This window comes from Neofelis nebulosa, chromosome 4, assembly GCF_028018385.1.
Source record: "Neofelis nebulosa isolate mNeoNeb1 chromosome 4, mNeoNeb1.pri, whole genome shotgun sequence".
NCBI classification, from domain to species: domain Eukaryota; kingdom Metazoa; phylum Chordata; class Mammalia; order Carnivora; family Felidae; genus Neofelis; species Neofelis nebulosa.
This window is the reverse complement of record NC_080785.1, coordinates 55,136,323-55,149,059: the sequence shown is the minus strand read 5'-3', so window position 1 is coordinate 55,149,059 and position 12,737 is coordinate 55,136,323. Positions and strand designations below refer to the sequence as shown.

At 38.8% G+C, this 12,737-nt stretch overlaps 1 protein-coding gene across 2 annotated transcripts in view; it reads right to left on the bottom strand.

Moving 5' to 3' along the window:
* Window positions 1-12,737, bottom strand: part of RAPGEF5 (Rap guanine nucleotide exchange factor 5) — a 225,985-nt gene that overhangs the window by 34,389 nt on the left and 178,859 nt on the right. For both annotated transcript variants that reach the window (XM_058724848.1, XM_058724849.1), the window contains 5 exons: window positions 9,190-9,334; window positions 7,913-8,010; window positions 5,736-5,766; window positions 4,695-4,773; window positions 2,241-2,390 (listed from right to left, as the gene is read on the bottom strand). In XM_058724848.1, coding sequence (XP_058580831.1) covers window positions 2,241-2,390; window positions 4,695-4,773; window positions 5,736-5,766; window positions 7,913-8,010; window positions 9,190-9,334 — 503 coding nt within the window. The remainder of the gene's footprint in view (window positions 1-2,240; window positions 2,391-4,694; window positions 4,774-5,735; window positions 5,767-7,912; window positions 8,011-9,189; window positions 9,335-12,737) is intronic.

Below are 12,737 nucleotides of genomic sequence, written 5' to 3'. Positions count from 1 at the left end.
ATACAGAGTACACAAATGATAATCCAATATATTCTTTATGGCCCAGCATTATAAAGATCAATAGCACTTTCATGTCAGGCTGCTGACGAGCGTGGTAAATGGTCCCACTCGGCTGGCCTCTCAAGTTCTTCTGTCTCCCTCTTCCTCCGGCTGCAGTTTCTTACAACCTGTGTGTTCCTATGTCCACCTTATATCTGGATTTATGAGAGCCATTCTGCACTTGCTACGGAGTCAAATGCCATGGCTTTCTGATAGTAACTTTTCCATTTCCTAAGAAATATTTTTTTTTCTTATTTTCAGGTTTGTCACTATACTATAAAAGATTAAGGGTCATAGAATTTTAAGCTCTGAATAACTAGGTAGTCAGATTTCTGTTACTACATACATATACCTTTCTCTAGGTACAAAATGACCCTGAAAGCTAGGAGGATAACAGCACTAGTCTTTTTAGAAAAATCCACAAAACCTACAACATTGCAACGTTTTTAAACTTCTTTTGACAAAAGAAAGTAAGAGTAGATCTCATTGTCATTTCATTTTGAAGTAGCATTTAAAACACTATTCATTGAAAATTAGGGAACTAAAGCAAGGAATATATTAAACTCTTCCCCCCTGCTTTTTCATAAAGCATTATTGTTTGGAGAATATTAAGCTACAGGCAGAAAGGTTCTTAACAGACAAAAGTACTAACTGATGGAAAATGATGGCACAGTTCCACATCTGTGGGATAACTCAAGAGATAAGCTGATATTTCTAGCGAAGATTAGCACTGAGTCTATACACATTACGACGGCACTGGTCTCCCTGATGAATCTAATTTAATAGAGTGTAAAAATGGTATTTCATGGCCATCAAATAGATACTGAGTATTCAAAGAGCTACTCATTACTTCCCAGATTCACGTGTGGCCCTGGGTTGACTCTGAGTCACCCCCAAGGGAGATGGGTCTCAGTTGTGCTACCAAGTTCCTTCAGGGTCCTTCCTCCTGCAGAATGGGGACCTGGTGACTACTTTCTGTGATGGTACTGTCTTGAGGGAAGCTCAATACTGTTTGGAATAATTTAATATTTTTGGTCATTTAAAATGAAACATAATACACATTTATCACATCTGGAATGCCTGAAATATTTTATTAAAAATTCGACCACTCTCCGATTAAAGTTCATGTAGTCTAGATGTTTCTCCCCCTTTTGCTCTTTTTCTCTAGATAATATTTTGATGATGGGATGCACAATGAGGGCCCCTTGAGCGGGAGGGAGAGACTCTCATTAGGCCCAGGCAGAAGGCTATATTGGTTCGCATATGTAATCCACTATCTTGTAGGACCATTTTACTTGCTTCTGAGTAACAAAGCAATAGAAGATTCTGTCACAGCAATGCTGTAACACCAGGTTAAACTCTGACATTCTTCTCTTTCCTCTAGGATGATAACAAAGGGTAAACAGGAATGCCAGTTATCTGCTCCCCCTCTCCCTCCAGCCCTATCTCTGGCTGATTAGTTCACACAGTACTTCCATTTTTCAACTACTGATGCTAAGTCACTTTCTTTTTATTTTTCTCAGGGTTAATGAGATATTAAATAAAGACTGTAAGCCAAATAGGGGGCCAGCAACATCGAGATCTGACCGGCCCCAGTGAAAATGGAGGGGTCTGTTCAGGTCACGTAGATCGATAGTGTGAGCTTGTAATCTGTGTGATCTTATTCAAAACAGACAATAAACCATTCTCTGAGGATAAATAAGGCCCAACAGAAGGAAAAGCTATAACCAGACCTCACTCCCCACGTCCACCTGAAGGAACATTGCCTGGGAGCTTTCAGCTTAGTGTGGGTTTTATTTCCTTCAACAGGGAGTCTTTTTAAGTATTAAACTGTCAGCCAGCAATATGACTAGGCTGTCTTTCTTTTTCCTTCCTAAAGTAATTTCATCCTTTAGCAATTTCCCAAGTTAATTTAAATATGAAAATAGAAGGCTTATCTAGAGTATGAAATATGAAAAGCTTTATATTTCAAAACAGTGGCATGCCTCTTTATTCAGTTCTTGGGGAGGAAATTCAGTATCCAACAGTACCCCACCGTTGTCATGGAAACACCTCTGGTAGGCGGCTTCTTATTGTTACTGTGGTCATCCAGCTGCGGACCCAGAAGGGGCAAGCTGCACATTCACTCTATAAAAATGTCTACTCTCCTTTCAGAGGAGATCCAGGGAAAGATTAATATTCCAGGACATAAAATCGTTTACCCCCAGAGAATGCGACGGCCACCAGAGCCAGATCCTCTTCTGCGTGCTGGATCTTTTCTGCCACAACTTTCAGGATCTCATGTGCTGTACTGGAAACTTTTGCCTTCACACTTACATAGGAGTGCTCTGTTATATACACATGGCAAAAAACTGCACACAACAAAAGAAAGGTTAGTAAACAGATAACTGTAGTCAGGTACAGACTTTTTTCAAGTGAAGTCATCTACCTTACTATTCTCTTTAGTAGGAAACATACAGAACTAGATTTACATATTTATGTCTGCACCCAAGTGCCTGAAGGCATACATATATAAATGTGTGCTTGCACACACATGAGATGCAGACGTCATCAAGACCTGGTAAATGGACTTAGGCTTCCCAAACTGTAATGAGAGACCCATGTGATACAAGTGTGTGCTCATGGTAGAGATGGCCTGACCCCAGCACAGTAGCATTTGTGGTTCACAAAGTGTAATTTCTTTCAGCATGACTGAGCTTTCCCAAAGCAATATATTAAGGTACCTAACTAATAAATTTTTATGTGACATTCCACTTGTGGATAGTCACAGGGCTCAATCGGGAATACTGCATTTTGCTGTTAGACTTCTCACAAGCTTATCCAAAAAAATCTGCCGGCTTGCCATGGTTTTTGTGCTCAGGTATCTTGAGCAGTTAATAATGATGTCCCTGAGCAAGATGGTGATGAGTATGGTTTCCAAACAGAAGTCCGGTTTGTAGCCCTTTAAGTTTCATTTTATTGTCTGCAGTGCAAATAATTATTACTAGGACATCATCACTATCAAGGTGAATCAGGGTCCTGGAAAACAATTTCTTTATGATTTGATAGCAGAAATTGCTTAATAATAGTGGAGATAATTGATACATTATTTGCTTCTTATCCCAGCTCTGAATGTATAAAACACTAGCTTCTTTCAAAAAGATAATACACTTAGGTATTCTTCTCTACCATTTTGCAAATTATTTCCACCATATTGCATATTATTTCTCATTTTGTGTAAAAAAAATAAAGGAGGAGGGTGCATTTCCTAGAGAAATCTTATAAGCAATTTAAATGGCTCCACAAAAATAAACCCAGGATTGTTTCCACAGAAATGCAAATGAAGCAAAAAAAAACCAAAACAAAACAAACAACTATGAGTTTATGTGTATAAACCTCAAAGTAAATACGCCACCAGAAGGCACTGACAACATTTTGGTTTGGGTTCCGTTGGGTATGTCACTAAAACAACAGCATCTAACAAATAGCTGTTTTATATATGTTGTCAACAGATTTGTGAGAGACACAAAGCTTTTTGCTTTCACAGAAAAATAAAATTTTTGAACCAGACAAGATCCTACAAAACTGCTAAATATGAGCAAAGTTTACAGCTTGCTTATTAATAAACTGACAAACAAAAAGAGGCTGGGGGTCTGGAAATACTTACGCTCTTTGAAACTCAGTTTGGGAAATTTTACGATTAAATTGTAAGACAAGCATGGAGGGCCTGCAACTAAGGAATTAGGAGGTAAGCTAATTTTTTTTAAGCTTCCACTTGTTATAGACCATACTTCTTATGCCCCATTACCAGCAGCATTATATACTAACACTACATAGCACAAGAAGCATCCATGTGACGTTTTGTTGTGTGTTGGAGAAGCTGAGCAGATATTAAATGTGCATACATAGAATTTCAGCACATACTGAGAAGTGGGCTAAAAGAGAAAGTCTCCCAGTCACTATAGCATGAATGTTTCAATTATGTTTCCCCAGGTTCTGCACTTCACTCAACCTTGGTGCAAACGGGAGGAAACCATTTCCTGTTCTGTTACAAGAGAGTAGCACAGAATAGCGTGTAAGCACCTTCTGGGGGCTGCAAGGCTGTCTCCCCTGGTGCTGAGTGAGCAGTTGCCTTCAGCGTGGGTCACTAGCCCTCTCACTGACCCTCTCACTGAGCAGCGCTGGCACAGGGCACACGGGGCATGCGGCACTGCCCGGCACAGCCTGGCCACGCAGGGATTTCAGTGCATTTCCTTTCCTTCGCTATGCTCGCCAAGAGTTTCTTCTCTAAATCCCAGGGAATGACTCCGCCAATGTCCTGCACGGTGGCTTTAGTGGACTTTCTAGTCAGTCACAGGCAAAAGCAGCTAAGAGGAAAAGGAAAATTCCCGGCAATTTTGCGCCTGTCCCTAAGAAAGTTGGGAAGCTCTTTTGCAGGCTCCTTTCCTTCCTTCTCAAATTGAAAATGTCCTTGGCCCCTGGGACACTGCTGTATGGTCAAGACAACTGTAACACTCAAAGCAAGAAAATAAAAACCATCCTGTGGGGTCCTAAGGTGCTTGTCACAGGGTGTGACTGTTGGAAACGCTAAGGGCAGGCCGATGCATTACTGCTGGAGAGTGAAGGTGACTGACCTCTGCTCCACCCACCCCAAACCCTCACAAAATCATACTCACTTTCCTCTGTTTCAGTCACAGTTCCTCTATGCTGGAGCCAGTTCTCCTTAAGACTGAATTGGTGGAAAAGGGCTTTATTCTGTGAGAAGTGAGAAAGAGAACAATGAATGAATGCATTCCTGCCCTTTGGAAAAACCACAGCTGCTTACAGCATGTTCCAGAAGAGCTAGCCAATTTTTCTTTCCTTCTTTCTTTTTTTTCCTTTTTAATATGAAACCCACCCATCCAATCTTAGAGGAATAAATAGGGAGTTGCCTCTATTAACGCATGTGGAGGTGGAGATTCTGAGCAACAAGACAGATCTGGCCAAAGCCAGAAGCAGGCAAAAAGCCCCTATAATTATTCTAGCAACATGCTGGAGAGGGGTGGCAAGATTTTCAAACTCTGGCTACTGCAAAATCCATGTATTCTTCTCTAGACATCCCAACATCAACCGTGCATGTGGATCGAGGAGTTCTGGATAAAGCAGGGGACAAAGTTGCATACTTCTGCTGTGGCACCACGACTTGCTTAAGGGAAATAAGTAGATTATTCATGATAATTCTCCACTTGATAGATCAGCTTCTACAAAACCTGTGCCCGACAGTTCACGGTGCATTTCCCCTTCAAGGTGAATAGGAAACACGTTCTTTCTTGCTACCATTTCTCCTTTTGTTGGGTTGAAAGGGCAAAGCTTTTGCTTACTCGACTTCCTCATGCTCGCAGTCAAGATTCTTGCCTGCATTTTTTTTCCCTTTTTTCTTTTCCCATCAATATTTCAAATTCAAATTTATATGATTCTGGGAACACTGGGGCAACTCTAAGACTCCAAAAATACTCAGAACAACAAGTCGAGGGCATATGGGTACGACCGGATCTGTACTAGCACAGGGAAACTGAAGTGAAGCAGGAAGGTGCTCGCAAGGTCTAGCCCCAGGCTTCCCTGCCTGCCCCTGTTCTGCTGGAGGCAGCACTCCTTTTCATTATGAAGAATGCCAGTGAGGCAAGGCAAGGTCTCCAAGCTTGATGGCCCCATTTCAGAGAGAGAGAGGTCTGCCTCACCTTCCTTTGTGGTGAATATTCATCTACAGTGCTGAAAGGAAAAAGGACAAGAAGTCAGTCTTTGTCCCAAACCCTGTGTAATGCAATGATTGTCACAGAAGACTACTTTTCAGGTACTGGGCAGAGGTTTTTTGCTTTTCAAAAAGATAAAACCCAGTATTCATTAGGTCACTAGGTAGAACACCCTTGACATTGGGCTCTGGATTTTAAGCGAACCAGGAAGAAAAGATGCCATCTACTCCACAGGCGTATTTTACTTTCTACCCACAGAAAGTGAATGCTGAGGGAAGAACTGGATTTATTCAGTCCACAGAAACTCTTAAGTTTTCTCATATACTGATGGATTTTAAGTGAAATTATTGTGCTTCAGACAGTTAAGTCAACGCAAGGAGCATCTTTTCCAGAATGTTTCCCTGTGTGGTGGACATCCTGCAGGTCCCCAGCTCAAATCTTCTCCCAGAATTAAGAGATCATCTTCTACCAAAGAGGCAAGAGTCATATCTTCTATCATTTTCTTATTTTAATTATTTCACATTTTATGTAAGTTTTTTTAATGGGATATATCAAGTTCCATTAGTACATCTAATGCATTTAAATGTATTAAGCCATGAATTAAAGTTTCTCAAGGGTAACAAGGTCTGTCTTGCAGCAAAGAACAGCTTCCATGTGGAGGATTATTCTGATGTAAAGGTTCTTTTTCTTTTCTGTTTCATGTATTTGTTCACAATCTCATACTGCTCTTAGGTGATGGGGGCTTCTTGTGGTGTAGACTGTGACAAAGGAAGACCACCCAAACTTACAACACGTGTTTCTAACACCGTCCTAAACTGCATCTCATTTCTGAATTTCTAAGTGTGTAATTTTCACGATTGAGGACGAAAACTTCCACGTGATTTGTTTGTGCCCTAAAATTAATTTATATAGACACTTAATTTGCAACAGGATCTCTCTTTACTAAAATTAGGTCTGGCTTTAAATCTCAAATTAGTCATCTGAGAGGCCTGAATTAACATTTTCTCTGAGAAGTGCCTTTGTGACTTCTGAAATCTTAATAGAAGTTTCTCACAACTTGACACACATGCATTTCATCATGTTTACTATGTACAAACTACACTGTAAATCAGAGAACAGTTTTTCCCTTCAGATGAACTTTGCAGCTGTATCTGAAAACTGAATAATGACTTGATGCTTTCATTTACCAAAATTAATAAAGAGGGTCAGTGGTTAAGTCAGGTATTGGCAACTTGAAAGACTAATGATAGATACCTCAGGGATACTTACACATGCCAAAAGTCATTGAGTAAATGTTTTTTTTTTTAATCTTTCTAAACTGATAAAGAAACCTCAGGGAATCCATAAAATGGAGCTTTGAAAATGCTTCGTGACTTGCTGAAACCTACCTATAAAATTTTTTTCCTTATTCCATCAGACATAGCTGTGAGCCCCCAAAACATCAAGTTACATGTTTATATTTTTAACATTAAATAACTTATTAAATAATTGCTTTTATGTAAGAAGGTTGTTATGGTTTCTACCGTATTAAAGAGGGTTAAACAAAATAGTCAACAACCTTAATTTTGTGTTCATTTTGATATAAAAATAAAATACACAATTTACTATAGAAAAGCTAAGGAATCAAGAAGGAATCCTGATTCAGAATGTTCAAGATGAATTTTAATGTTTTTTTTAATGCTTATTTTTTTTAGAGAGGTGGGGAAGGGGCAGAGCGAGAGGGAGACACAGAATCCGAAGCAGGCTCCAGGTTCTGAGCTGTCAGCACAGAGCCCGATGCGGGGCCCAAACGCACGAACCATGAGATCATGACCTGAGCCGAAGTCGGATGCTTAAGTGACTGAGCCACCCAGGCATCCCTCAAGATGACCTTTATAAGACATCCAGGGTGCCTGGGTGGCTCAGCTGGTTAAGCATCTGACTTCGGCTCAGGTCATGATCTCATGGTTCGTGGGTTTGAGCCCCACATCGGGCTCTGTGCTGACAGCTAAGAGCCTGGAGCCTGCTTCGGATTCTGTGTCTGCCTCCCTCTCTGCCCCTCCCCTTCTCGTTCCCTTTCTCTCTCAAAAATAAATAAATATTTAAAAAAATTTATAAAACATCCAAATTCGATCATGCTTGCTGCTTTCTTTTATTAATGGCAATCCAGAAAATGAAATACTCACTGACGACGGTGCATTCCAAGTATCTTTTGAAATTCTTTCAATTCTTTTTCAAGTATTGGATATTCATACACATCATCCAGTACATTCCTGTATATGGTCTGGGGGGGAAGAAAAGTGGCAGCTGAAATGCCTATTCTTTAAGGATTAAGACTGAGACCATGGTTACCCTGCTGAGGGAACAGGTGGAAAGCAGGGTTATACAGGGGGTTAAACCAGACATCTGTGAGATGCTACATGGGATTCTACCTCCTAGCCCCTCACTCAATTGTGTGGCTCCCTCACAGCTTTCAGGGGCTTTAAGTAATCAATGCTGGAAACTTACAGGTCTCTGGAAGGCTACTCAAGAGTTCCGTGCCTATTCTTTATTTAAAAAAATAATATCCACATCGTCATTTAGGAGGGAAAAAAATCGATTAAATTCTATTACCTAGTTGTTTTGAAAATAACATTAGTTTAGGGAAAGAGTTGGTTAAACCAATTTTTAAGTGGATGTCTAAATGACATCTGAATTTTGAAATCAAAGTGATTTCCTTCATGAGAGGCAAAATCAGTTTGAACACTTGTCTGAAATAGACCTGCTCCCTGCTCAAATTTCCATTCTACTCCTTCTCTGTGTTAGCCTGTACAGCTAATATGGCTTTGGTGGCCAAGGAATCCAATGGTCTACATATTGTCTCCAGAGAATCATCTGTGTGGAAAAGATATGGCAGCCTATGAACAATTAGAAAAATATATACATTTATCTAATTCCAAATGTAAGTCTAGGTTAGTACCCATTTTGCAAATTATTAGTGCATAAAATTCTCAAAATACATCATGGTCTGAAAAACTTTCATAATGCATGTATTGTCAATAGAGTTTTTAAGTGATAAATAATTTTTCTTATCCAAATATTGTATATGTGGGACTGGTTAGTTCAAACTTAGAGTAAATCTCAATGTATTAATACGGTCAAGTTTTCAAGTATGTTTTATTTTACCTACCTTAATTATTTCATCTGGAATCAAAATTCCCATGAATCATATAAAATAAACTTAAACGAGTGAATGTAAAACTAGCCCTTTCCATTTTTTCATAATGAATTCTTCACCATTAAAAAAATTTCTATGTGCAAAATATCAGGCCTCAAAAATCAAGACATTAATATTTTGAGTCACAGCTTGAACATTACATAAAAGTTGAATGACTACAATCTATAAATGAGATTTTTTGAAAGCATAAATGAAAATAAAATCAGTCATTTGGCATCAAAGAATATCTGGAAGTCACCAGATTACCTTTAAGAACATTTTGGAATGTTCGTCTTCATGTAACCAGTCTTTGTACAGAGCAATCCACTGGGACACGAGATGTAAGACCTTACGTTTCCGACAAGGAACATCTGAGTTTTCTTCTTTGCCTTGATACTTCTTAGCAGAATAGGTGCAAATGGTTAAGAAAGAATATTGCGTTCTTGGAAGTAAAAATATAAAGAGATCTATCTACTGTTTTCTCAAAATATGCTAAAGCATTTTCCAAAGGATCTACAAGTATCTAAGCATGCCGGAGGAAAAGTATATGTGTAGGAAGAGCAAAAGTTATGCACTGGAAAGAGCTAAAGTAAATAAACCCAGGAAATGATTTCTATGCGCTTGGTGGCAGGTCGTGAAGGTTAATTAGATGATTTGCACTGATAGCTGCTGACACAGTTCCATACAGCAGCATGGGTCAATGTCACCATGAGGAGATTCTAAGAGACCAATGAATTCCTTTTTTTTTTTTTTTATTTAAAAATTTTTAATGTTTATTTATTTTTGAGAGAGACAGGGACAGAATGCGAGTGGGTTAGGGGCAGAGAGAGAGGGAGACACAGAATCCAAAGCAGGCTCCAGGCTCTGAGCTGTCAGCACAGAGCCCGATGCGGGGCTCGAACTCACGAACTGTGAGATCATGACCTGAGCCGAAGTTGGACGCTCAATCGACTGAGCCACCCAGGTGCCCCCTTTTTAAAAAAAAATTTTTTTTTATAATGTTTATTTATTTTTGAGAGAGACAAAGACAGAATGTGAGTGGGTTGGGGCAGAGAGAGAGAGAGAGAGAGAGAGAGACAGACCAATGAATTTCAAGGGTGGCTCCAAGAGATCTGGTGTCACTACATAGGTAGACACTTGCCATAAAAGTTGGATCAGAACTAGGCCAGGTATCCTCTGATCTTCAGAAATCCACAATTTATAAAACCAGTTACTTCTCAAGTAGTCCCAAATGAGCACAAAGTTCTGGAGCATAATTTGTGGTATGATTTAAATGCCCAACCCCAGGAATTTTCTTGGAAAAAAGGGACTGGATAAATGTGCAGACATAATTAAAAAGGACTGCTGATTTTCATTTTCACTGGAATGAAAAAAAGTACAACAGGAACAAACTAAATGCTTCAAACACTGTGGATAGTTAACTAAATTATCACATATGCATTAATAGGCTATTCTATAGCCATAAAACTGATGACCTTATAGTGCATTTACTGACAGTGGATGTTCACAATGTATTGTTGGGCGCTTGGGTGACTCAGTTGGTTAAGCGTCCGACTCGGTTTCAGCTCAGGTCATGATCTCACAGTTTGTGAATTCAAGCCCGGCATCAGGTTCTGCACTGACAGTGTAAAGCCTGCTTGGGATTCTCTCTCTCCTTCTCTCTCTGCCCCTCCCCCACTTGCTCTGTCTCTCTCTCAAAATAAATTAAAAAAATTAAAAAACAAAAAACACACCATGTATTGTTGAGTACGAAAGCAAGTGAGAAAATATGATGGGATGATCCATTTCTGTTAACTATGCTTATTTATATGAAAATTTTCATTACCTGGAATAATATATACTGAAAGTTAACAGTGGCTTCTCAAGGTAATGAGATATCAGAGTACCTTAATTTTTATTATACTCATAAATATTTCCAAATTTGTATACAGTGACCGACCATGTGTTAACTATACTGTTAAAATTGTATAAAAAGAACAACCTCAAAAGCAACGTGTTTAAGCCACAGGAATGAGACAGAAGCTTCACATTTTCCAAACCAATCTAGTGTTTTTGTTCTCCAAATGATCATTTATGACTATCTTGAATACAATGAAAAGTTAAATCAGAATAGGAAATGCTATGATTCCAAGGACAGATAGGCTTTGGGGTTGCTGGACAGGAATCTACACTCTTTAATGCTGATACATAATTGCAAAATAGAAATATCTATTTCAGCCTTTGTAAATATTTTAAAACATATTTCAGTCACTGTCTCCCCAGTCTGCAAAAACACATTAAGGGCATTTGATTTTTTTTTTTATTTCTATCTGTGAAATAAACTCAGGCAAACACACAAAGAACCTGTTAAAGCTTCTATTTTTTCCTGGTTTTTCTCTAAAAAGGCAAAATATAAAGATTTATATCCTTCATTATTTTCACTTGTACAGATATCATGTTCTTCTTTTATTGTGACTATCATAGCCTGACTAATATAAAGAAAACCTAGAAAATTAGAAAGTACTAACAGCTTCTTTCTTTTAGGTCAGCATGTGTAGTCAAGAGATGAGCTTTTTAGTACCACTGCATATATGTTCTACAATTATGGACTTGGAGGACAAAGCAAGTTCAGGGACTGACAGTTCAGCTGCTCCTCTCCATTCACAGTTACTACCACTTATTTGCTTAATCTTGTTCTTTCTGCAAGATATATCTATATCTATATCTATATCTATATCTATATCTATATCTATATCTGTATCTATCTATATCTGTCTAGATATAGACATAGATGGATAGATTTTTTTAATGCTTATTTATTTTTCACAGAAAGAGAACAAGCAGGGGAAAGGCAGAGAGAGAGGTGACAGAGGAGCTGAAGCAGGCTCTACCGGGACAGCAGAGAGCCTGAAACAGGACTCGAACCCACAAATCATAAGATCATGACCTAAGCCCAAGTCAGACACTTAACTGACTGAGCCACCCAGATGCCCCAAGATATATTTTTAAAAATGTTTACTGATTAAATTTAACATTTGGATTATTCCGTTTTCTGTATCAGGGTATATTACTCTTACACATTTTTCCCATGCTAGTTTATATTGATTTATAAATGTAGCTGGAGGAGGGGAATAGTGGGAAGGCACTGGATAAGATTTACTTTCAGTGTAATGCACTGACCATTAGCTAGACTAAACCTGTGAGCTCACATAATGCTCTTGATGATGATAAAACCTGAAAAGTATAAAATTCTATCACTGTAAAAGTACCCATCTAAGATATCCAAAAACAGTATAAATGGCTCTAATCTGTAAATAATAGTCAAAAAACATGGGGGACAAACAAAAAATAATTCAGACCACTCTTAGAAGGTGATAGGAGGATATATAAGATATCTTCACTAAGGTGCACCAAAAAATCTCTTAAATTAAATATGGATGCCATACTTTTGTTTGTGGTTCGTATTATTTCACAAAAAGCAGAGTCTGCAAGTATATTGAAATAGTCATGTAGGAAGACTCCTGACTTAAAAATGTTATGGATTTCATAAATTTTGATAATTAGTAACAAGACTGCTAAGAATCTGAACTAAATTTTCATATACAACGTCTTAGTGACCTCTGGGTAGCTCAGTTGGTCAAGCGTCTGACTCTTGATTTGGGCTCAGGTCATGATCTCATGGTCGTGAGATCGATCCCTGCATCGGTCTCCTCGCTGAGTATGGAGCCTGCTTAAGATTCTCTTTCCCTCTCCTTCTGCCACTCCCTGGTGCACACAGTCTCTCTCTCTCAAAAAATGTCTGTCAAAGACTCAAAACATGCTTATAGTAAAGTTTT